Raw genomic sequence first — 22,089 nt, 5'->3', positions numbered from 1 at the left:
ACCAAATGCTGTCTGTTTGAAGTCTGCTGAGACTTGAAATGATAGACATCGTGTATCAGCAGGTAGCAGTCAGACCTGCATAAAATCAGCTGGCATTCTTCCCACTTACGCATGGTGACATAGAGCCCCATAGGTATTGAGTGTTAAAAGGGTGCTAAGAAGTAGCCACAGACCTAAGTAAGGATTTCAGCTGGTGTCTCTTGGCCAACGCAGTGTCAGTAGGCAGCCTGGAAATAGGACTTCTGGGTTGTTCCCCCTTGTCATTCCCCAAAGTGGGTGCACTGTACTTGTTCCCCATAAATAGAAAGTTTTGATCAACAGTACTTATACTGTAAAACTTATTTTCACAAGAGCTATATTCAAGCAAAATGTAGCGTAAATTGTTTTTGAGCATTCATTTTCTTCCCTGTACTCTATTAGGCAAGCAGTGGTTAAAGGCTCCCTTCCACATCCTTTTGCTTTGACGCTGTTTGGGGACACGTTGTACTGGACTGACTGGAACACACATTCGATCTTGGCCTGCAGCAAGTACTCTGGGGAGGACCTGCGTGAAATACATTCCAACATCTTCTCTCCCATGGATATCCATGCTTTCAGCCAAAAGAGGCAGCCAAATGGTAAGCTGTCTTGCTTTTTTTATATGCAAGTTGGAACTGATTTGCAAAAATCTTAATTAGTCTTTCTGTATGGCGGTGGGTGGCTTCACTTGCGTCATGATGCAATTTTTCCAATGCAGAGATTGGGAAAAGACCCAGAGAGAAACCAAATATTCTCTACATTGTTGGGGTTTTTTTAAGTGCAAAAAAATATCTCTTGCTTTTTTCTGCCTTCCACATTTATGCTGTTGTCATATTCCTTTTTCTGTTTCATGTGCAGCATGGTATTTTTATTTTTTCCAAGTAGTAGTTCCTGAATGGAAAGTAGTGTTAATTTGGTAGATGATATTAAGCAAGACTAGCTCTGTGTAATAACCACTGTCTTAACCATTGTGTTAATTTACTGTGTTTTGCATTTTGTTTTTATATATGCAACCTACTATGCGTTCAGCACCGACATGCTGAATAGTTTGTGAAAATGAGAAGAGCAGAGCTGAATCAAGGCTCTTACTTAGAGCTAAGTGCTACTTCCTCAAGAAAGGAAACGTTCGACATCCGTGCATTTTGGTACCATAAATACCCCACTACTCAACACTTGGAATTAATTTTTCCTTGTTCTGTGTTTATCATTTCCTTCTTTAATCTGTGTTGCTGCCACTGATTCTACCACTCAAACACCGTATGTGTCTTAACACATGAGATGAGGTCATTCATTATCAGAAGCATTAATCTGTGTGATTTATGTTTAACAGCTACAAACCCATGTGGAATTAATAATGGTGGCTGCTCCCACTTGTGTTTGATGTCTCCTACCAAGCCCTCTTATCAGTGTGCATGTCCCACTGGTGTGAAACTTCTTGAGAATGGAAAGACCTGCAAAGATGGTAGGCTTTGTTTTTAAAAATCCTTTTAGATTAAGCACAAATTAGTTTTTGGAGGGAAAGGGGTTCTTCCAGCTTCACTACTTAATACCCATTAGGGGTGGCAAATTGTGAAATCATGCATGCTTTTGCAGTACAGGTAAAAGTGATTGGAAAATGCCCTCTACTTTTCAAAAAAGAAAGAGTCTCATGGCTGAAGAGCAGGTTACCTCCAGTTAGAAAATTTAAGTTGCAATTCTGTTGCTGTTACTAATTCCCCACAATTCTGGGGGGGGGGGCTCTGTTGTTCCCTTAGAGAAACTGATACCTACTTCCTCTGTTGTCTCTAAAATGTTTCTAACATTGTTCATGAATTAGTATTTGGCTAATAGGATAGTACAATAAATACTTTTTTTTTTAAGTTCTGTTGTCTGTTTATTATGCACACATACACCTGTAATCTCTTCCAGTTTCATCCATAAAGTTAGGCACCTACATCTGTATACAGGAACTGAAAAGAATGGCATGTTTTTAGAGGAGTTGAAAGTGTTCCAGCCTTAAAACTCAAAATGTGATCGAGACTTACGGCTGCAAGCGGTCACCCAAAACTGCTTTTAGTATCTCATTGTGGGCTAATGTATATGATTTAAAATTGTTGCATTTTGTAAGTATAGGTCTTGTGACATTGTGCTGTGGTTGCTGTAGTACGTTAACAGGATCAAAATAAATACTGGGAGATAATTAGCTAGCTCATAAATAAATATCTTTTATGCAGATCATCCCAGTATGACAAAGGTAAATGGAGGAAAATCCAGAGAGATACAGCAGAGCTTGCTCTAAATAGGCTAAATAAAATGTATATAGAAATAACTTTTGTTACATTGTCATTTATATTTTAAAAATTCTTCTAGGCTTGTCAGCTACTCTTCAGTGTTTTCTTTAATTTCATGCTATTTCATGCTCTCTGCTGATTATTTTTGTGTGGCTATTTCTGTCTGTGTGAACCTTGTTAAAATGCTGCTTTTATGTGAAAAACTCAAAAGCAGCTCCCAAATTAGCCTTGCAGGATTGTTTGTAAGAACTTACCAATACATGCACAAGATGTATTTCTTCTATTTCTGCCAGTACAAGGAACAAGCTTTAACAATAGTGCTCTGGGTTGGTCATATTTAGTCAGAATGTGACACAAATTCATGTGCTTTTTTAAAAAATGCTTGATATGCACTGATAAACTCCTTTGTGGCAGCAGTTAGCTAAAGCAGTTGTTACCCAATACAGGTATGTTTCCAAAAGCAGAGCTGCACAAAAAGTCCATGTGGGGGACAGGGAGTGGCGAAGGTTTGGTCACTTGCCAAGCAGAGGTGGAAAGGTAAGGCAGCAGAGACTGAAGGACAACAGTTAGAACAAGCCCTGGAGAGATCAAGAAAGAGAAATTGCTTCCCTTTGACTTACTGCTGATAGGAAAAGGGCCAGGCGCTTCGGGTAAGATGGGCTGTATCTTTTTGCTCCCCACGTGCCATGATCCAAGTAACAGGTCGTTGTATCACAGAAGCACCCACTTGCCTGCCTAGGTTCAGCCCCATGTCCTTATGGAGGTAACCTCCCATGCAGGTTAACTGCCCTGTGCCGAAGTGCTGAATGGCGCCTTTCTAGTGTATCAAAGTAAATTACTAAAGGCAAGTAGAGGAATGGTACTAAAAAAACCCCAAAACCAAACCTTATTAAAAGGCCTTTAACTTCTCATGCAGAGATAACTCAAAATCATCAGTTCACTTTTTCACCCATTCCTTATGTCTCAGAATTTATAACTGTTGCTCTTTTCTCCCACTCCCTGAATATGAGAAGCCAAATTGTATGTTCTCAGTCAGCCATAAAGTATATTTGGCTCACAAAATATCGCTCCCATTGTATCAGAAGTTTTTTTAACCAATTTACTACAGCATGTTTTCCATCTGTATGCAAAAAACTTTATACAAGAACATTTATTTATCTTACGCTTGTCAATATAACATTGCATTTCTAACCACCATTCTGCTATTGCGTCTTTCCAAAACACTCTGCCTCTCCCTTTTCAAGAAGAAAAATGGGGGGAGAAAATTGAGTCTGTGTTTATTTAGCGCAGTGTTGCATGCCACTGCTTCTTGGACTTAGAAATGAGTTAGCGCGTAACCCAAGTGAAACAACCTATTCAAACTATGCATCGGACCTATTGGTTTCACTTAACTTTGATCCTGTGCAGAGCTAGCTTCTGGGAGGAGTGTGAGGGAGCTTCGGGTTCAGCATTTGGAGCTGAGCTTACCCCAAAGTAATGAAATCTTTTTGACTGTTTTTTTCACTCCTCTCACTGAAAAGAGGTGCAGGTGGTAGGCTTAGGACTTTTGCGAGTGACCTACAACTTTCCAGAGGTCTTCGAAGGCAGAGATTCACTGGAATTTCTTCTCGTAGTTGCAAAGGCTGCAATTATTGATTCTGGGAAGGGAGGAGAGCATGGCAGTCAAACAGAGCCAAACTAGCCACAGACCAGAACTTGAGATGTAAATCTGTACGTGTTTGCGCGTTGACTTCTTTTCTTAGGCTGCTCAGTGACCCTGGGGAAGTAAATTAATTTTCTCTTTTTCAGGTGTGTCTGGGTTTGTTCTGGTTTTCTGGGCTGGTTTTCTTCCCTTTGTACTTGCCTGTTTATCTGCTGCGAAAGTAGAGCTGAACCCTGAGAAGTGAACATTTTTACCTTGGATTGTTTCAGCATATATCTGTTATGCTGAAACACTGGAACACCAAGTGATTAAATCTCCATTTGCAATTAGAACATGTACATGACTGTCGGGTAAGGAAGGAGGGAGGGGTGACTCAGAGGTGAAGAAAGGTGAAAAATGAAGCCAAGAGTTTCTCTTCTTTAAGATGGTTTTGTTTTCTAGCAGTAGGCTAAAATCAGACTTGTTCCTAAACCGAATTGTTTCATGCTGAAAGGAGCGTCTTTGAGGAGAGAGCTTCATTTCATGCTGCGCTGTTGAGAGCACCAGCCTGGACTGGAAAGATTTTGATGGGTGAATTTTGATTGTGTTTGTGGTGTTTGCAGTGCTTTGGCATTGACAGATGATCCTTGCAGCCAAAGGTGAGGCTGGCTGACCCTCTCTGAGCAGTTTCCATGACAACCTAGCATTTTTGAATAATCTTGGTTTATAGGAAATCTTTTCCTGCCTCCCCTTTCTCCCAGTGTTAGTTTCTCCATTTTTTTGTAATGGGTTTTTTTCATCTCACCTTAGAGGAGTTTTACCATTTCTTGTGAGAGCTATGAATATAATACACCACCACCACCCCCATCACCCCCATTTAGAAACACTTCTCCATAGTGTTTCAGGAAGGGGTGATAACTTGGAATAAAATTAGCTATTTTTCTAGTAACTGATAATACTGGCTGGTTGTTCATGTCTTAATTTCTATTCCTCTTACAAACCAAAACAGTTAAGTAACTGAGATGTGGGCTTGTAGCAAGCTTTTAGCTTCCTCATTGCCTAGGTGGAAGTTGGTAAATCCCTGTCCCTCAAAGAAAACGAGAGGCAGAATAAGCAGTTTTCATGGCCAGCTATTCCTCAGTCAGTAACGTCTTAAGCGAAGAGTCCTGTCTGAGTACCCAGGCACTTCTACCAGAGAGCTTTTACCTACTATTGTTGTATTCTTGGTAATTTATTCTCCTTTTCTGTAGGACATACTGAGATTTCTCTTTTTCAGTATTACAGGCGCTGCTGTTCTGAGTTTGGCAGTGCTACATTTAAATGACCAGTTTGATAGTTGTTTTTATAAGAAAATTTAGGTTTGTCGTACCAGTTTATCACTGGAGTTATATACTTATTAGTACTTGAAGATCTCTGTCCCTGTGCTCAGCTTCTGTCTTTGCCTGTAGTGAATTTTACTTAGTTCCCACATTTGCTACTACCAATACGGACGTGTGGTTTGTACTGAGAAAATGCACAGTGACTTCAGCTGAGCAAGGAGATGCGAGTTTCCTCATGAAGAAAAAACACTGCTTCGGACTTTCATTTCAGCCTTGCTTTGGCTATTCTATTCTCTTCCAGGAAAAGAGTCTTTATTTTGCTCATGGACACTCACATCCTATTTTCCTCACAGGCCTAGAGGCAGTAATCAGAAATTTGCACTTCCTTTTGCAATTAGGTCTGCCTAGTGGGTCATTTGCTTTGTTGGGAATAGCCAGAGTCTTGATTTGACTGCACAGATCAAGATGTTAATTTAACACACTAATTCTTTCATTTCTTTTAAAGGAAAGAAAAAATATATGGTTAATTTCAGATGCCTGTCCTTTTGCCTTTGTAATTTTAAGGTTGAACTTGTCTAGATGAAAAAAATCTTGTTTGTATTGTAGTATCGGAGTGCTCTGACAATAGTGACTTTACAACTGGGGAAAGACATTTAGGAAAGAAATTTTAGTCAAATGTGTGGTAATTCTGTTGAGGATGTATTAATAGCCTTGATTACTCGGATACAGAGAATGCATTATACACGTCCTAGGTCTAGCACTTCTTATGTGCGAATTCCTGAGTGTGTCTGTGTAGCTATAGTAGCCTCAGCAACCACTGATGGTTTTAAAGTTCAATAACTTACAGATGACTGAGGCCCGTATATCATTGAGATGATGTAATTAATTGAAAAGGTTAGCAGGGCATTAGACATTGAACTTTAAAGCTATACTGTTGCAAGCTGGATGCTTGCTCTGTTTCTTCTTTTTTTCCCCCCTTCTCCTGACTTCAGCTAGCGCATAGATTTAAATTATTTTGATTTTTAATAGTGACTTTGTGAGGAAAGTATTAGTTCCAGGACTAATGTAATGCACCATCCATGAGCTTGTAATCCCAGCTTTCAAAGTGCTTAATAAAAGTAGGCTAAAGCTCTCAAAAATAAGAGTCTGGAGTAAAGCTTTTATGTCCATATTTAGACATCTTAAGTAAGGGACCTGATTTTAGAAAAATTGCTAACTATCCTGAATGCCCCATGACTTGAGGCACTGCTAAAAAGAATCTTGAGCTTGGGCCCCAATTTGAATAGTTTGGGGAGGGTTTTATTTAAATAAATTACAGGTTGCTAAGATCACTTAGAATTGTGTGGGAGACCAACATGGAGGGTAGGCAGAAGAACCTGAATTTAAATATGGGACAGCTGTATGCTTACTCTGCCTGCAAATGTTTGCCTGGGAACTTTTTGCACGGTGGTTTGGAGGCTATGGGCACACACCCTGGCATACCTGCTGGTCTGTACCCTCAAACCCAGCACTGTATTCAAGATGCGCTTTTGTTTACGGGCAAGCTTGTGTTCTGTGCAGTAGAGATAACCAGTAGTTGGAGAGAAGACAGCAGCGTGGGCAGTAAACTCTGTTCCAAATCCCGTGTGTTTGTCTAGGCCACTTCATCCCTGTGTGTGCAGACTGAGGTGTCTAGAGGAAAAACTGCCTCGGGTCTGCATTTGCATGCTGAAGTCAGAACTCTGGTTGCAGCCTCGGTACACCTTTTGAAAGCGTTTAAGCCAGTTGAGGTTTGAGGTGTTTTATATGTTCGTGGCTCATTCCAGTCTCCCAGTAAGTGCTGATAAATTGAAAAGAAAAAAAAAGTTACGCTAGCATGCAACCTGCATTATCTTTTCCTGCCTTTTCATTCTTTTTTTGAAATATGATTCCATGCCCGTGGTGTTCTCCATCACGCTCATCATTAGAGGCAGGGTTTTTCTTGGAGAGGCAGAGTGAAGAAGCCTGGAGAGCCTGCTGTCACATTTTAGCTTTTGCATAACTGGTCTTTGGAATAGAAGTGAACAAAATTGCTTGATTCTGTTATGTCCTGGCAACCTTGAGTATCTTGAGCAGTCTTCTGACTGAGTGGTGATCAGTGGCTAGCAAGGTCAACTTTGTACAGCTGGTGTTTGCCATGAGCAAATTGTTTTGGTTTTGAGACCACCTTTTTTCCTTGACTGCTATCAAGGTGGTAATGGGATCAGTCCATAAATGTGCCCAGCTCTTGCATTTGCTGTTTTTGCTATTGTCAGGACAAACCTGAAGGCATTCAGAGTGATCTTTCCCTCAACCTGCCTTGAGGGGAGATGCTTCTCTTTTTCCTGAACAGAATGACTGTTGTCTAACTAAGCAGCTGAGGTATCAGTTTACAAATGCGTGGGTAATAGCTCTAAAGTAAGCTTTAAACTTTTTATTGCTTGATTGGAGGGGTGGGGAGTTGTATTTGATTGGGAGCTGGAATGTTAGCCAAGCCCCCAGATAAAGACCATGAAAATTCTTAGCACAGGGATCCAGAGTGCAACATGGGTTAGCTGAAAGCCAGTCATTTCCCGATGCTGAATTAAAGCTTAAACACAGTGGGTTATTTGACTAAACAAAAGTGTTGCAGCCCGAAAGCAGGATAGTGAAGCTGTTGAAATGGGTTGTCTTTGAGAAGAATTGGAAGGTCAATTGGTCAATTTTAAGGGTGAGTTTCAGCAAAGGCATGGTTGTACTCAACCCAGTCTTTCTGGGGACCTGGCATTGGTTCTTCAAAATGACTGTCAACTCCAGCTAAAGCACACAATTTATTTTAAAATTACGCCTTACACTTTTTCTGTATATGGTAGACCATATATAGCTTTCTAACTGTTTAGAAATCTGAGGTTAGTGCATTTGATCAACCTTAGTTTTACTAGATAACGCTAAAAAGGTATTATTGTTTGGTTTTTTTAATATTACTTTCATAGTTTTGTTTAAAAGGTAAGTTGGATAAATGACTGTGAAGTTGGTAAGAAAGTACTATGGATTTTTTTCTTTCTTGAACCTATATTATTGGGATTAGTTATGTATTAATACTTTATATGACCATAATGCAGCTGAATGCTGGGGTCTTGATGCTGAATTGTTTAATATACTTAGTGGCCACAAATACAGATGTACATATAGACTGCTGTGACAAGATTAGTTGCTTCTGTAATTATATTTAAAAAAAATTCTTACTAACATGCCTGTTTTCCATTTACTGTATCACATGCTTTACATTATTTTGAAGGATCCATAGAGATGTAATTACAGGTTCCCCACTCCTGTTACTAATTAATTCATAAGAGTTATTCACTAGAAGAACAATTAAGTAGTGTGTACATGTGTTTCTGAACACAAGGTGTTTTAGGACAGAGGATTCCAAAGCTGATCTTAATCCATTTTGGACTACCAATCAGGAACACTTGTAATAATATTCTCAACTTCACTTGTTGAAAGGTGCTGTTTCTTGCAGCACTGTGAAAGAGTCTTAGATGTTTTTGATGTGTTAAACTTGCTGTAAATTAAGCAATGGCTGCTTTGGCATCTCTCCAAAGTTTGGCATGCAGTGAGGTTTCATCTAGCACCAACAATTACTGACTGTTTAAAAAAGAAATTTGGCATCAGACACCAAAATTCCTTTTTCATCAGCAACCTACTTGCTTTAGTTGCTGCTCTTTCAGTCATCTAGCCCTTATTTATACCTCTGTAACCCATGGACAGAATGTGGTGGCTTGGCGATGGCTCTTTTTCTCTGCAATGTTGATGCGTTTTATTTTCCTAAACCTTCTCCACCCATCCCGCCCCTTGCCCTGCCCCGTCCTCACACCTACATCAGTCCATGCCAAACCCTTTTCCCTCACTATTTGAGGGGAGCCTTTGCAACACGCTTTCCCTGCATTGAGGATGCACACATTTTTCACCTTAGCTGAGGCTTCCCTGTGGCCTGAGCTGCTCTTATCTTCCTTGAGACTCCAAACTGATAAGCCAATTTATTGGAATGGGGTGTGGTGGTTGTTTATCCTTAATTACATTTAAATCTAGTGACATGGAATAGAAAATGAAATGAGAATGAATTAGAATAGACAATAAGTATATCTGTCATTGATCAGATGCCCAGCACGTGTACCATTAAACAGCTTGTGTTGCCCTGCATGACAACATCATGTGCATTGCAAGCTGCACATCTGATTCCTCCTATAGGAGTTTCTCAAAGGAGAAACTTAGTTGTGGCGTTCTGTTACCTTTTTTTTTTCCCCCTTCTAAGAGTGTTGTTGAAACACGCAGCTTGTTTGTCATGATTGTCCCCTATACCAACAATGGCAAGCAGTCAGTAAATTATTTATATAATTAATTTTTCATCTAAGAGGCTGCAGGCCATCTGTTGATTTGCATAAAATAGCAGCATAGTCACTGCATATCTATTTCAGTACCTTTGGAGGGAATGATATGGATAGAAAACATGTCCAACATAATACATTTTGGACAAGGACGTGACATGACCACTGAATCCTCTTTATAAACACATTTGACTTGTTCTGCAGAGGAATAACTTCACATTTGAAGCCTTTGAGTGGAATTATCTGCTGGTGCCCATCAGTTTGGTTAGGTCCTGTGAAATCAAGGTAGCTAGACTAGCTTGTACTAAATGGTACAGAATCACGTTCAGTATTTAACAGGCTTAATGCACAGTGTTTGTAAGACGGTTGTGGTTTTGCCTTGTTCATGTAGGTGCCACTGAACTGCTGCTTCTAGCCCGTCGGACAGATTTGAGGCGAATTTCCTTAGACACCCCAGATTTCACAGACATTGTTTTGCCACTGGAGGACATCCGTCATGCCATTGCCATTGACTTTGATCCTCTGGAAGGATACATCTATTGGACCGATGATGAAGTTAGGGCCATTCGCCGCTCGTTCATCGATGGGTCAGGTAGTCAGTTTGTTGTCACAGCACAGATCGCACATCCTGATGGCATTGCTGTGGACTGGGTTGCCCGAAATCTGTATTGGACTGACACTGGCACAGACCGTATTGAAGTTACAAGGCTTAATGGGACCATGAGAAAAATCTTAATATCAGAAGACCTGGAAGAGCCCAGAGCTATCGTGCTGGATCCCATGGTTGGGTGAGGAGCTGTTCGTGAGCAATTTTTTTAAATATTAGTCAGTAAAGAAGATGCCTCTGTCTACCTGTATGCAGATAATGGGATGCAATGATAAACTTCTGAGCCTTCAGAAAGAAAATACTGGGATTCTTTGAAAGTTAAGGCTTTGAGGCACAGGGACTACTGCTCTATTTTGACCAGCTGGGTAGTCATCTTATATGTCTTTATGTTTTATTCTCCTGTTTAAAAATATTTTGCGGAACTGTTTGGATCTGTTTATTCTAGCTAATAGCACTGATGATGTTGTCTTGCTGAGCAGACTGATACAGGAGTTTTGTGTAAAGGGACAGCGTGTTTACATGTCAATGCTTTCTGAATGGTTTAGGCACCCTTACTTGGTTAAGGAAACACATTTGGCTTAGAAATGTCCTTTGCTGTGTGCAGTGTTGTTTTGGGGAACAATAGTCCAGAAAAAGCTATGTGAATATTGAAAGTTTGGATTTATAAGAGTTCTTAAGATTTTGTTTCCTTTGCAGGTACATGTACTGGACTGACTGGGGAGAAATCCCAAAGATCGAGAGGGCAGCGTTAGACGGCTCAGACAGAATTGTGCTGGTGAATACCTCGCTTGGCTGGCCAAATGGACTGGCATTGGATTATGCAGAAAGCAAAATATACTGGGGAGATGCCAAAACGGACAAAATAGAGGTTTGTAATTGCACCTGCATTTTTAATTCCATGGAGTTACAGAATGTAGTTACTCTGCTTTTCTAGGTGTTTAAATTCTGATATAGCCCAAGAGGGCAGTGGGATAATAGTTGATTTGTGCTTTAAGAAACAATTCAGTTTCCTCTCTGTCTTTGAGCAAGTTACTTGCTATTCTTCCCTGATTTTTCTGTGTGTAAAATGGAAATGATATCCATGTAGTAGATCCCTCTTTTTAAGAATGCATGACAAGGATTTGTTAAATAAGTCAATTCTTAGGTCATCAGGAAAAAAAACTTTTTACTGGGAGTGATGTTTGTAGGTTAAAAAATTTATCTTTCATTCTCTGCACTGCTCAGCTTAGATGCTAGTAGAACATGTTTTAAAGACATAAATCTCATTTCGTGTATAATTATTTGTACTCCCACAAATCCTCTGTACTTTGCATCTCCCTTGTTTTATTAGGGTTCCAGCAAGGGGATAGATTTTTCTTTCTTTCTGGTATGTTCTGCTGAAACTTCTAATAGCGGGGTGGAGAAGTGCCATTTTTCTTCTCTCCCGCATTGAAAATCTTGTGTTTATTTTGTTACATAACATTTATGGAACAAACTTGACATTTATTATCTCTGTCAGTCTTTGAGAAAATAGTATTGTTCAGTGTTTGTTCAGTTTATTATCAAAAGGCAGAAGTTTATCTAGAAGCAGAAGACTTGGCTACTACCTGGTGCACAGTAGCACCATCTACCTTTGCTATAACCTGGTAGATTTACCTTTCTTTTGATGAATTATATCTTTCCTTAGTGATTCCTTACCATTGCAAATAATTTTCAGCACTTATCATATTAGGTACAGTATCTTCTCTAGCCTTATGAAATTGTTTTATTTATTTACAATTTCAAATAAGTCAATGTGAACTTGCAGTATTGCGCTGGAAGGTCGCATAACTGTTTGTTCTCCTTCAGAGTCAAAGTAACTCCAGTCCTGCAAGGTGAGTTGCTTTGAAACACTCCTTGGGAGAGCCTGAGGGAGCACAGGTTTTCTTTATCCTGAAAACAAGATTTATAGTCTATAATTCACCTAACTTTATACCAGCTCTGAGAAAAGAGGGGAAAAAGGTCTTAGCTATGCTTAGAGATTTATTTATAACAGATTGAGCACTTTAGCCCTGATATTGTCTTGGACTGGAATGTATTTTGCAAAAGGAAAGTTAGGCATTCTCCGCTCTCGTGCTTGCCAAAACATTGAGATTTCTTCATGCACTTCAGTCTTACTCGGACCACCGTTCCATATTCATTAATAATGTTTCTGCTCAGTGTTGGATCATTTTGGTAGAAATTTTCATCTAGATCAGGCATGAGCTCACTGCTGCAATTCTGTCAAACTGGCTAGAACACATGATATAATGTTTATGCCAACATTACAATGTCTGTGGCAGGACAGAAGATATCTGATCTGGCACAAAGTCTGCTGGGACAATTTCCATTTCATTGTTTTTAAACCAATGTGAGCCAGCAGAATGAGTTTGTTCCAGGTTGTCATGTAACATCTATGCAGGGCATCAGAGAAGATTTATCATCTTAAGGTTTCAGAATTACTAGGGTTTTTTTTTCCTATGAGGCAAGTATTAGAGTTATGATTTTACTGCTGCTGCTTTTTGTAAAAAGTTAAAATTTGTTAACTCTTATAAGCATGCAGAAAATCTTGAAAAAGCCTGGCTAAAACCTTTAAAGCAATAGAGAAGAAATTCTCCCACAGTTTTTCTTCGGTGTTTTTGGATTTTAGTTTTGTTTGAGGGTTTGGGTTTGTTTGTTTGGGTTTTTTTTATTACAGAAGGTGTTGATTGGGTGTATGTGACAGAGATCTGTAAAATCAAGAAAATTATGTATAAGGTGTCCAGGACTTAAACACACACACCTTTTTTGATAGAAGAAATTGGCATTCATAAATAATACTGGCAGGTGATGGGTGCAGAACAAACAAAGGCAGAAGGTTCTTCAAACAGCGTGTGGTAAGTTGCGGAAATTGTTGTGGACGTTAAAAGCTTACATGTGTTACTGGGAAGACTGGGTAAGTCTGTGAAAGGGAATTCCACTGCCGTTTACTAGAAAATGGAATTGCCTTCTGAACCACAAATCGCTGAACTGTAAATTGCTGTAGAATGAATCTTCTTGAAAAGTTTCAGTACATATTTTCTTGATTATGCTATTTTGTAAGTGTAAGTTTTGATTCTTTTCTGAAACAGGATACTGGGGTGGGTGGACCTTTGCATTGAACCCGTACAGCCTCTCTCTTTTCCTGTGTTGAGGCTATTCTATTCCTTGAAGGTCTGGGGAGTCTTTCTTCTGTTAGCTTGTTGCGTTAGCTTTAGGAAAAACTTCATGTTCTTCCTTAGATGTAATATTGCTGCTTGCTAACTGCACTTCAGAGGGGCAGAAATGAGTTGAAAATCAATGACCTTTGATAGTGATAGATCAGTGTCCGAGTTCAGTACAGCTTCTGTAATTAATAAAGCATGGAAATGCTCTATAGGATGAAGAGCGTGTGTTCATCCAAGAGAATGGTTCAGTCTATCTCCTGATCTGCTTTACTAGTAGAATCTAATCTACTTTAGTAAATTCCCTCCCACCCCCCCACCCCACCCCCCATGTGCTAAGTAATGCAAATGTAGTGCTGAGTTTCTTTGCTGATGAATCTTAGTGAATCTTGTGTGGCCTCTCTGTAATATTTTAGGAGAGATTGACTTTGTTACAGTAGGCTACAGAAATCTCAGGCTGCAATGACACTATCTAAATCTATGAAAGCTAAGATATTACTAACATTTCAAGTCTTAGCTTTTCCTCCCGCTGCCTTTCTCTCCTATGGCAACCATGAATCCTGAGGAGATTTGTAACACTTTCCCTACCTTTCCCATCCATATTTTGTATCAGTTTAGTAGAAGATGCTTTGACCTTCAGTAAATGTTTTAAACTTACCTTTGGAGAAAGGACACTGGAGGCGGCGCAACAAAGAGGATATTTGTGACAGGGTCAAAAGATGAAACTTCGAGTTGGACATCAGAATATATGCCTGGTCCCTGCTTTGCTTGTATGTGTTTGTGTATATTTGGGAGGAGGGGTAAAAGCAGGAGGAAAATGTTTGTGTATTTGCACTTTATTGTCTTTTAAATAGCTTTTCATACATGATTTTACATATATTGTGCTTTTTTTTCCCTAGTATGTGGAATTCCTCAGGACCGTTATTTAATTGCAGCACTACCAAAATTAGTGTTTCTTGTAAGCTATGTTTCTCGTTTGTTTATGCTATATACGAGCTTTTATTATTTATTTTTTACACATTGATTCATGCTATGCTGTTCTGGAGCCCCCAGACGATAATAAAGCATCAGCAGGGGTTAATGGAGACTGGTAGGGGGTACAGCAGGGAGCTTTTGTTCCCATTTTATCTGGCAGCCTGCAGCAGGCAGAAGCAGGCTGTGGCTCAACAGCTTCGTCATTTATCTCGGTCAGGTTTCACTGCTGATAAACTTCTATTGAAATGGATGGCTGCTATTGTGCTTACCAGTAGGGAAGATTTCTCATTGACTTGCTACAGGTTTAAAGCATTTTCCTGCCGTGCTATGAGGTTAAAAATGTATGATCTGCTCTGTTGAATTGGTCTTATGTTTTCCTGCTCAAGTGAATATTTGTCTTCTGAGCACGTATGCTACCTGTTTTAAGGCATAGGTTGGATTTAAAATGGTCAGCAAAGCTTGTATTGATAAAGCAATTATAAATGGCTGCGTGCATGTGTGGCTGTGTGCGTTAAGAGGAAATAATGATGATATGGCTGATTTCTCACAATTTTTCAGTCTTTGCTTCATTTTTCTTTATTCATCTTCTATCCTATTCTCCATTCTCAGAGCCAGAGATGACACCCACTTACACCTACTAGTGGTGAGTTTAAAAAAAGGAGACTCTGCCTCCTATACAGATCTGACCATTATCTAGTGATTTTTGAGTGCAGCTCTAACTTGAAGTGTTTCTGCATTCCCAAATCTATTAGCTGTGCCTGGCATTACTGTCTCTAATCCTCATGATTAATATGGAAAGTCTTATATCCTGCTGTTTTTCAGCATAAGTTCACACAAGTCTTCAGAACCCAGCCTTGTCGGACAACAGAAAGCGGATGCTGCTAAGACTTTTTTGAGCACAAAAATCTTGAACAGAGAGGACCTTTTTGTCTTTGACCCAGGAGCTAATAGCTTGGCATCTAGAGAATGCTCTAATTCATATTCTAATCCTGAAATTGCAGGGCTACATTTTCCTCCGATGACAACTCCCTCAATTTTACCACCACCCTAATAAGGAAATTTTGTTTTCTAAGTATTCACCATTTATTTTCTGGCTGGGAAATTTTGTCTCATAGCATTAGTCTTTGTACTGTGAAATGCTGATGACTTGTAAGCCTGATTACTGAACCTACCCCATCCACCCTACTTTGAAGCAGAGGTATGAAAATTGAGAAGCAGAAACCATTGAATTCCTAGCTGTTGAACACAGCTGCTTTTGTGTACTTGCATTAAGCTGTTGCAGGTATGAAAAGTAAGGTAGTTGAAACAAATACTTGAAGTTGTTTTGCTGTTTAATTTTGCCCACAATTCTTTGTCCACCTGGTTTGGATATTTGTGGTGCTTCGGAACTTCATCCAGCAAAGAACAGCAAGTATGTGCTGCAGAGGGTAGGGGCAGACCCCTCTGCTCCATGCCAGTTTCAGAAATTTAAAGCTTACTTTGTCTGAGAATTTCCAGCTATTTCTTAATGCCCGCTAGGCCTCCATTTACAAAAATAAGAGATTTTTAAAATGAGTAGTAGAGTAAGGGCTTATTAAAAAAAAAAAAAAAAATGTAGTTTATACTTTGTATAATTTCTATTTGGGAGGTTTGTTTTGAACTTCTGAGTGAACTTAGGGAAGAATTAAATTTGATATGTAGACCAAGACAGGAAAACTACATTACAAAGCAAATAAATGACAGCCACAGACCACATATTAGTAAGGTCTCCTGACTGTCAAAGAACTGAATACAAGAATTTGAGTGGCCTCTTATCTGTGGACCCCAAATGGTGAGCCAGGACCTCCTGACATTGTAAGCTTGTTATTATTCAAAAAACCCCAAACAGTTAAATTCCTTTTTTGCTTTGGCTTTTGAGCATGGTGTGCTACAGAATTGTCACTTAAGCATGTACCTACTTGCAGATGTTCACAGTGTTTTAATGTAAAAGTAAAAAAGAAGAAATACATTTAAAACACTCATGCCAGTTTTAATTCAGGAACATTAAAATTCAACTTTTTATTGCTTTTGATAAATTGAGAGTATCTAAATAAAACCAAAATGTGAAGAGTTTGATTATTGAGATGCCCATTACAAATGACTTTTGCTGACAAGTTCTTAGAGGAGTCCTGAGGGATCTGCTATCAACAGGCTGTCATGCTTACTGGAACAGGGAGGGGTTCCCAGTACCTCAGAAAAGAAAGAGGATACTGAGGGAAGGTTTTGGGTAGATAAAGCCAGAACTCTTGTCCAAGAGTAACCTGATTCTGTGATCTGCATACCAAGCATGGTATTTTTCTGAGATGTGAAATGACTGCCCTAAAAATTATATGATATTACAGAAGACTTTGACATTCAGTTTTAAAACGGTTCTTGGGTCATAGATCTGCATTTCTCCTTGAAATCTGTGGGTGGTTTTTATTTAATGTGATGTAGATACCTTCAGCTCAGTAAGTTGCCTTATGTTGCCTTTATAGAAAATGTTAGAAATCAGCACTTCTGCAGTGTGCCTCGCTTTACCCTAAAGTAAACGTTTAGAATAGATTGGATGAGTCCTATTCTAAAAGCACCTATTCTTTTCTGTTAACTCTAAGGAGAGCCTGGAGTGGCCATGTCAGAGGCAGATGCCTGCACTTGAGACACGTTGGAGCAGAAATTTCCACTGGCTTCTATAACCTTTTGGCACGTTATCATTAATAGTAAAAGTTTACCTTTCTCAGGCTTGGTTGTTGCTTACATCTGTGCCACTTGACTGAGACTTTCCACGTTGGAAATTCAGAGATGTTTCTTACAAGCTTTGCTAACAGATGAGCAGTCCCGTTTTGTAATGCTAGCACTCTGAACTTCCCGGCTCTCAATGGCCCAGCATGGAGCTGGTTGAAGTACAACATTTGGATCCCACCAATGTGTCATACGTGCCTCCTAGATTTTTCCCACTGGAGTTAGGAAATTGTATTTTAGTTTCTGCTGTTCTCTCATCTAGAAGGTAACAAGCCTTAACTGGCAGTCAGTATCAGTTACCTGAGGGAAAACACAAAAATCCCTCAAACTGAAACAACTAGAGCCATCAACTGACCTCACTGAGTCTGACATACTTAAAATAGTATTTAAAGGCAAGCTGGGGACCAATGTGAAGAGATATTGAGCTACCTTCTGCAGTTCTGATTCAGCTGAGTGCCATTCGTCAGTCTGCTATTATCCCTTACTCTTCAATATTCTAGCTTTTTTTTAATTTTCCCAAGCTTAGCTGTATTACTGTATGTATTGAATTTGCATGGCTACAGGGATGGCTTCTGAGAGAAACTGCTAGAAGCTTCCCCTGTGTCCAACAGAGCCAATACCAGCCACAGCTCTAAAATGGACCCACTGCCAGCCAAGGCCGAGCCCATCAGCGATAATGGTAGCACCTCTGGGAGAACATAGTTAAGAAGGAAAAAAAAGTTGCTGGGACATACAGAAACAGCAGCCAGAGAGAGGAGTGAGAACATGTAAGAGAAACAGCCCTGCAGACCCCCAGGTCAGTGAAGAAGGAGGGGAAGGAGATGCTCCAGGCGCTGGAGCAGAGATTCCCCTGCAGCCCGTGGTGATGAAGACCGTGGTGAGGCAGGCTGTGCGCTTGCAGCCCATGGGGGTCCACGGTGGAGCAGATACCCACCTGCAGCCCAGGGAGGACCCCATGCTGGAGCAGGTGGGTGTCCAAAGGAGGCTGTGACCCCGTGGGAAGCCCATGCTGGAGCAGGTTTTCTGGCAGGACCTGTGGCCCTGTGGAGAGAGGAGCCCACACTGGAGCAGGTTTTCTGGCAGGACTTGTGACCCCACGGGGGACCCACACCAGAGCAGTCTGTGAGGAACCACATCCCGTGGGAAGGACTCACATTGGAGAAGTTTGTGGAGGACCGTCTCCCATGGGAGGGACCCCATGCTGGAGCAGAGGAAGAGTGAGGAGTCCTCCCCCTGAGGAGGAAGGAGCAACAGAGACAATGTGTGATGAACTGACTCCAACTCCCATTCCCCATCCCCCTGCGCTGCTGGTGGGGAGGAGGTGGAGAAAATTGGGAGTGGCGTTGAGCCTGGGGAGGAGGGAGGGGTGGGGGGAGGGTGTTTTTAAGCTTTGGTTTTATTTCTCATTAGCCTACTCTGGCCAATTGGCAATATCTTAAGTTAATTTTCCCCAAGTTGAGTCTGTTTTGCCCATGAGGGTAATTAGTGAGTTATCTCGCCCTGTATTTATCTCAACTCATGAGCCTTTCACTTTATTTTCTCTCCGCTGTCCAGCTGAGGAGGGGAGTGATAGAGTGGCTTTGAAGGGCAGCTGGTGTCCAGCCAGGGTCAACCCACCACTCCGAACAAAAAAGATTGTACTGACTGTGGACCTGAGCTTCTGCAGAAGCATTCATGTGACCTTGTGATCCCTCTCAATAATTATTCAGCTTTCTTCACACAGGCTTTTTATTTTGCTCTGAGATTTTGTAGACCTAACCTAAACTTTTTTTCTGATACCGTTCATAATGTTGTAACTTTGCAAAGGTCTGTGAGAAAAGGATTATAAGAAAGTTAATAACTTTTATTAGGCAGTTAAATGCATATGGTGGAAAAACAAGCTTTTGGATATGCAGACCTTGGAATTGGAGTGATTAGTGAAGGGAGCAGTTGAATCAACTTAATAGCTTACTGCCACCAAAAGTGGAAAGTATCCCAGGGCCCTCCCTCAGCTTTGCACTGGCTGAGTCACTCATTGGGCTGTTCCCTGAACCGCTTGGACTTGCTAAAACAGCAGAAAACTCTCCACATTTTTTCCCTCTGCAAAAAAATTTGATTGTAGTTGTGTATGGAGGAGTCTGGAAAGCACAAAGTTAGCTATAGAGCAAATTAAAAATAAGAAGTTCCTGGGGCAAGGTACTGAAAGGAAGTATCTTGGGAGGGAAGAGGAGAGAACAGAGGCCTTTGCCCACGTGCAAGAGCATTAGAAGTTGTGTTGCCAAACTCCCCCAAACCACTGTGATGGTTCAGGTTGGTCTTGGCTAGTCGTCTTTGCTTCCTGCGAAGCGTGTGTATGGTTGCTCATAGGACTTAGTTGACAAATGGTAAGTTGCAAATGACAGTAATTAGCTTCCTTTGTACCCCTATAGCCTATGCCCATGTTACAGAACACCCTCTGACTGTTGCTATTCCACCCTATGTATTCATGTACCAAAATTAATTTCCATAGCCAAGCATCTTTATCCACCTGTTTTACCACTGGATCTTCTCACATGAGCCTCTTTCTTTCCTGTGAAAACCTCTCTTCTCATCCTGTTTGTCATTTCAGCTCAATTTTTTTGGCTTGGCTTGTTCTTTACAAATTCAGGGCTTTTTGTATTGTATGAGATTACCTAGGAGATGTCGTATTTGATTGTCACAATGGTTATAAACTCCTTTCCCTGCCTGCTTGTCAATTTACCTGACTTGAGCCATTTCATTGAAAACCCAACCAATTGTTTCTAAAATATAATTCCATCATTGAGAAGACAATGCTGCTGTTGGCATTGATTGATCAGGGAGCTGGGAAAGTTGTCCTATCGCGAAAGAAATGAGGTTGTAACAGTGTCTGTAGCATGATAGAAAGGGCTATTTATGAAGTTAATCTCTATTCTGTTTTTACATATTTATCTTCACTGCAGTCCTATTAGGAATATTATCCATGCTCAGGAAAAATATATTTTGAACTCTTTGGAAAAATTATTAGAGCTCAGGAGAAAATTGAGAGTGGTGGGGAACTGCTAAATTAGAAATTGGTAATGGCTATTATAAAACAATTAACAGTAAGAAATTGTGGAGTTGACTGGAAGCATTTGGTTTCTGAAGCAAATATAAAGGGTTCCAGGTATCCCTTCTGCTGATGTCTCAGGATTTCACTGCAGTGAAGAGATGACTTCCCATTTCATATCTAAAACATTCCTTAACATTTTGGATTTGAAGGAAAATGCTGTTAACAGTAAGTTAATGACACTGACAGAATAATTTCCTCAAGCTGAGTTTAAAGTTTCAGTTGCTCAAAGAGAATATAGTTGATAAGGACTTTTCTTTCTTAGAGGGGAAGACTAATAAAACTGGAAATTTAGACAAGGTGTCCCTTTTTTCCTCTCTTAGAGCTGCTGTTTTATAGTAGACACATGTGTTAACTGTATGATATTACTGCAGCCATAACAGTAAAATCATTCTGGTCTGTTCTGTTTATGTTGCTTAAAGAAGCAAGTTGAAAATACGTAGTTCTCAAACCCAGTCTGAAAAAATGCTAATTTAATGTTCAGACGGCATTCGAGCTATCTTTTATTTCTAAGAGAGATGCTGCCCCAGTTTTCTTTTTTCCTTAACCAAATAAATTTAAAGTGTTAGTGTTGTTTTTTACTTTTCTGATATATTAAGATTCACGTACATTTAGGTGGAAGATGAACAGTCATATCCTTGATTAGCAGTGTTGTGAACTGAGTCAATATGTGTTGCATCAAACTAACAGCTCATGTAAGTATTTATCATTGGATAATCAGGGCTGAAGTAACTAGGCCTAAACCTTGAATATTCCTAAACTATTTCAGGTATAATGCAAGCCTTGTTCAAGATCTTTTTCCATGGTATGTTGAAATATCTGGGATACATATATTGAATTCAGTGTTTCGCAGCTGTCTTACAGTAATACTTCTTTGCAATCTTCTTATGCAGATCAGTGTTAATGATGAAACGCATGAGAAATTCACCTTTTCACCTCATTGTTTTTTAGTTGTATCCATTCCTAAAGTGCATTAGTGTGACCCATGTTGAAATCGTGAAGGTGGTAATGCTTTCTGATGTTTTTCTGCTGTCTTTCAAACTATTGCAGGAAACCCAACTTGTCATTAGAATGACTCAAGAGTTTAAGGTCTGCTCAGGAAGAGTTTACCTTTTTTTCTGTGGCATTGCCTTCATGTAAGTCTGTGCCAAATGGCTGGGGTGTTTTTCATGTGGTAAGGTAAACCATAACTATATATCTGAGAGTATATTTCAACATGTACCAACGAAACAACAAGCTAGTGTGTTCTGCGTTTGTGGGACATGTGACGTGGAAGGCATTGCCACCAAGTCAGAACACTCTTATTCCTTATCCATTCAGAAGGAAGATAAATGCTACAATCGCGTCCTTCCTGTGAGTCAGTAGGGACAGATGGTTTCCACCTGTGGTCCCTGCTAGAAATTTTGTAGAGCTAGTGCAGTGATGGCAGTAGTACTTGAGCGGGGCAACTGAGGTCCCATATATTAAGTGGGATCTCCTGCCCTCTCTGAGGATCAGAAAGCTGGTTCTGGTAAAGGTGCTGAAGTTCAGGAACCAATAGATTGTCCAAAAATTGGCTGTCAATTTTAAAAATTGGGACTTAAGTTCAAGTTATTCTTATTTTGTTATGTTTGTATCTGAAATTATAGCAGTTTATGGATCTTACTGGAGGAAGATGTTTGTTTGGGGTTTTTAGGGTTTTCTTTTACCGATGTGTATATCTGTGAAATAAATGAAGTTCTGGCAGCATCCTGTAGTGTGGCTGGGGGCTTTCAGTCCATCTCAGAGGCCTATTCCACTCTTGTAAGTCATCTTTAGTTTTTTTGAAGATACAGAGTTAGCAGTCGTTGTTTATAAATTTTCGTTGATTATTGACTTCCTCTGTTCCAGTCATCCTGAGAGGGAGCTTTGCATGCATGATAGCTACCTGCTT

At 40.1% G+C, this 22,089-nt stretch overlaps 1 protein-coding gene across 3 annotated transcripts in view; it reads left to right on the top strand.

Moving 5' to 3' along the window:
• LRP6 (LDL receptor related protein 6) overlaps positions 1-22,089 on the top strand; it is a 126,648-nt gene that overhangs the window by 64,460 nt on the left and 40,099 nt on the right. For all 3 annotated transcript variants that reach the window (XM_049822152.1, XM_049822150.1, XM_049822153.1), the window contains 4 exons: positions 421-617; positions 1,349-1,480; positions 9,984-10,380; positions 10,896-11,067. In XM_049822152.1, coding sequence (XP_049678109.1) covers positions 421-617; positions 1,349-1,480; positions 9,984-10,380; positions 10,896-11,067 — 898 coding nt within the window. The remainder of the gene's footprint in view (positions 1-420; positions 618-1,348; positions 1,481-9,983; positions 10,381-10,895; positions 11,068-22,089) is intronic.

Source organism: Accipiter gentilis, chromosome 18, assembly GCF_929443795.1.
Source record: "Accipiter gentilis chromosome 18, bAccGen1.1, whole genome shotgun sequence".
Classification (NCBI taxonomy): domain Eukaryota; kingdom Metazoa; phylum Chordata; class Aves; order Accipitriformes; family Accipitridae; genus Astur; species Astur gentilis.
This window is presented reverse-complemented; position numbering and strand designations above follow the sequence as displayed.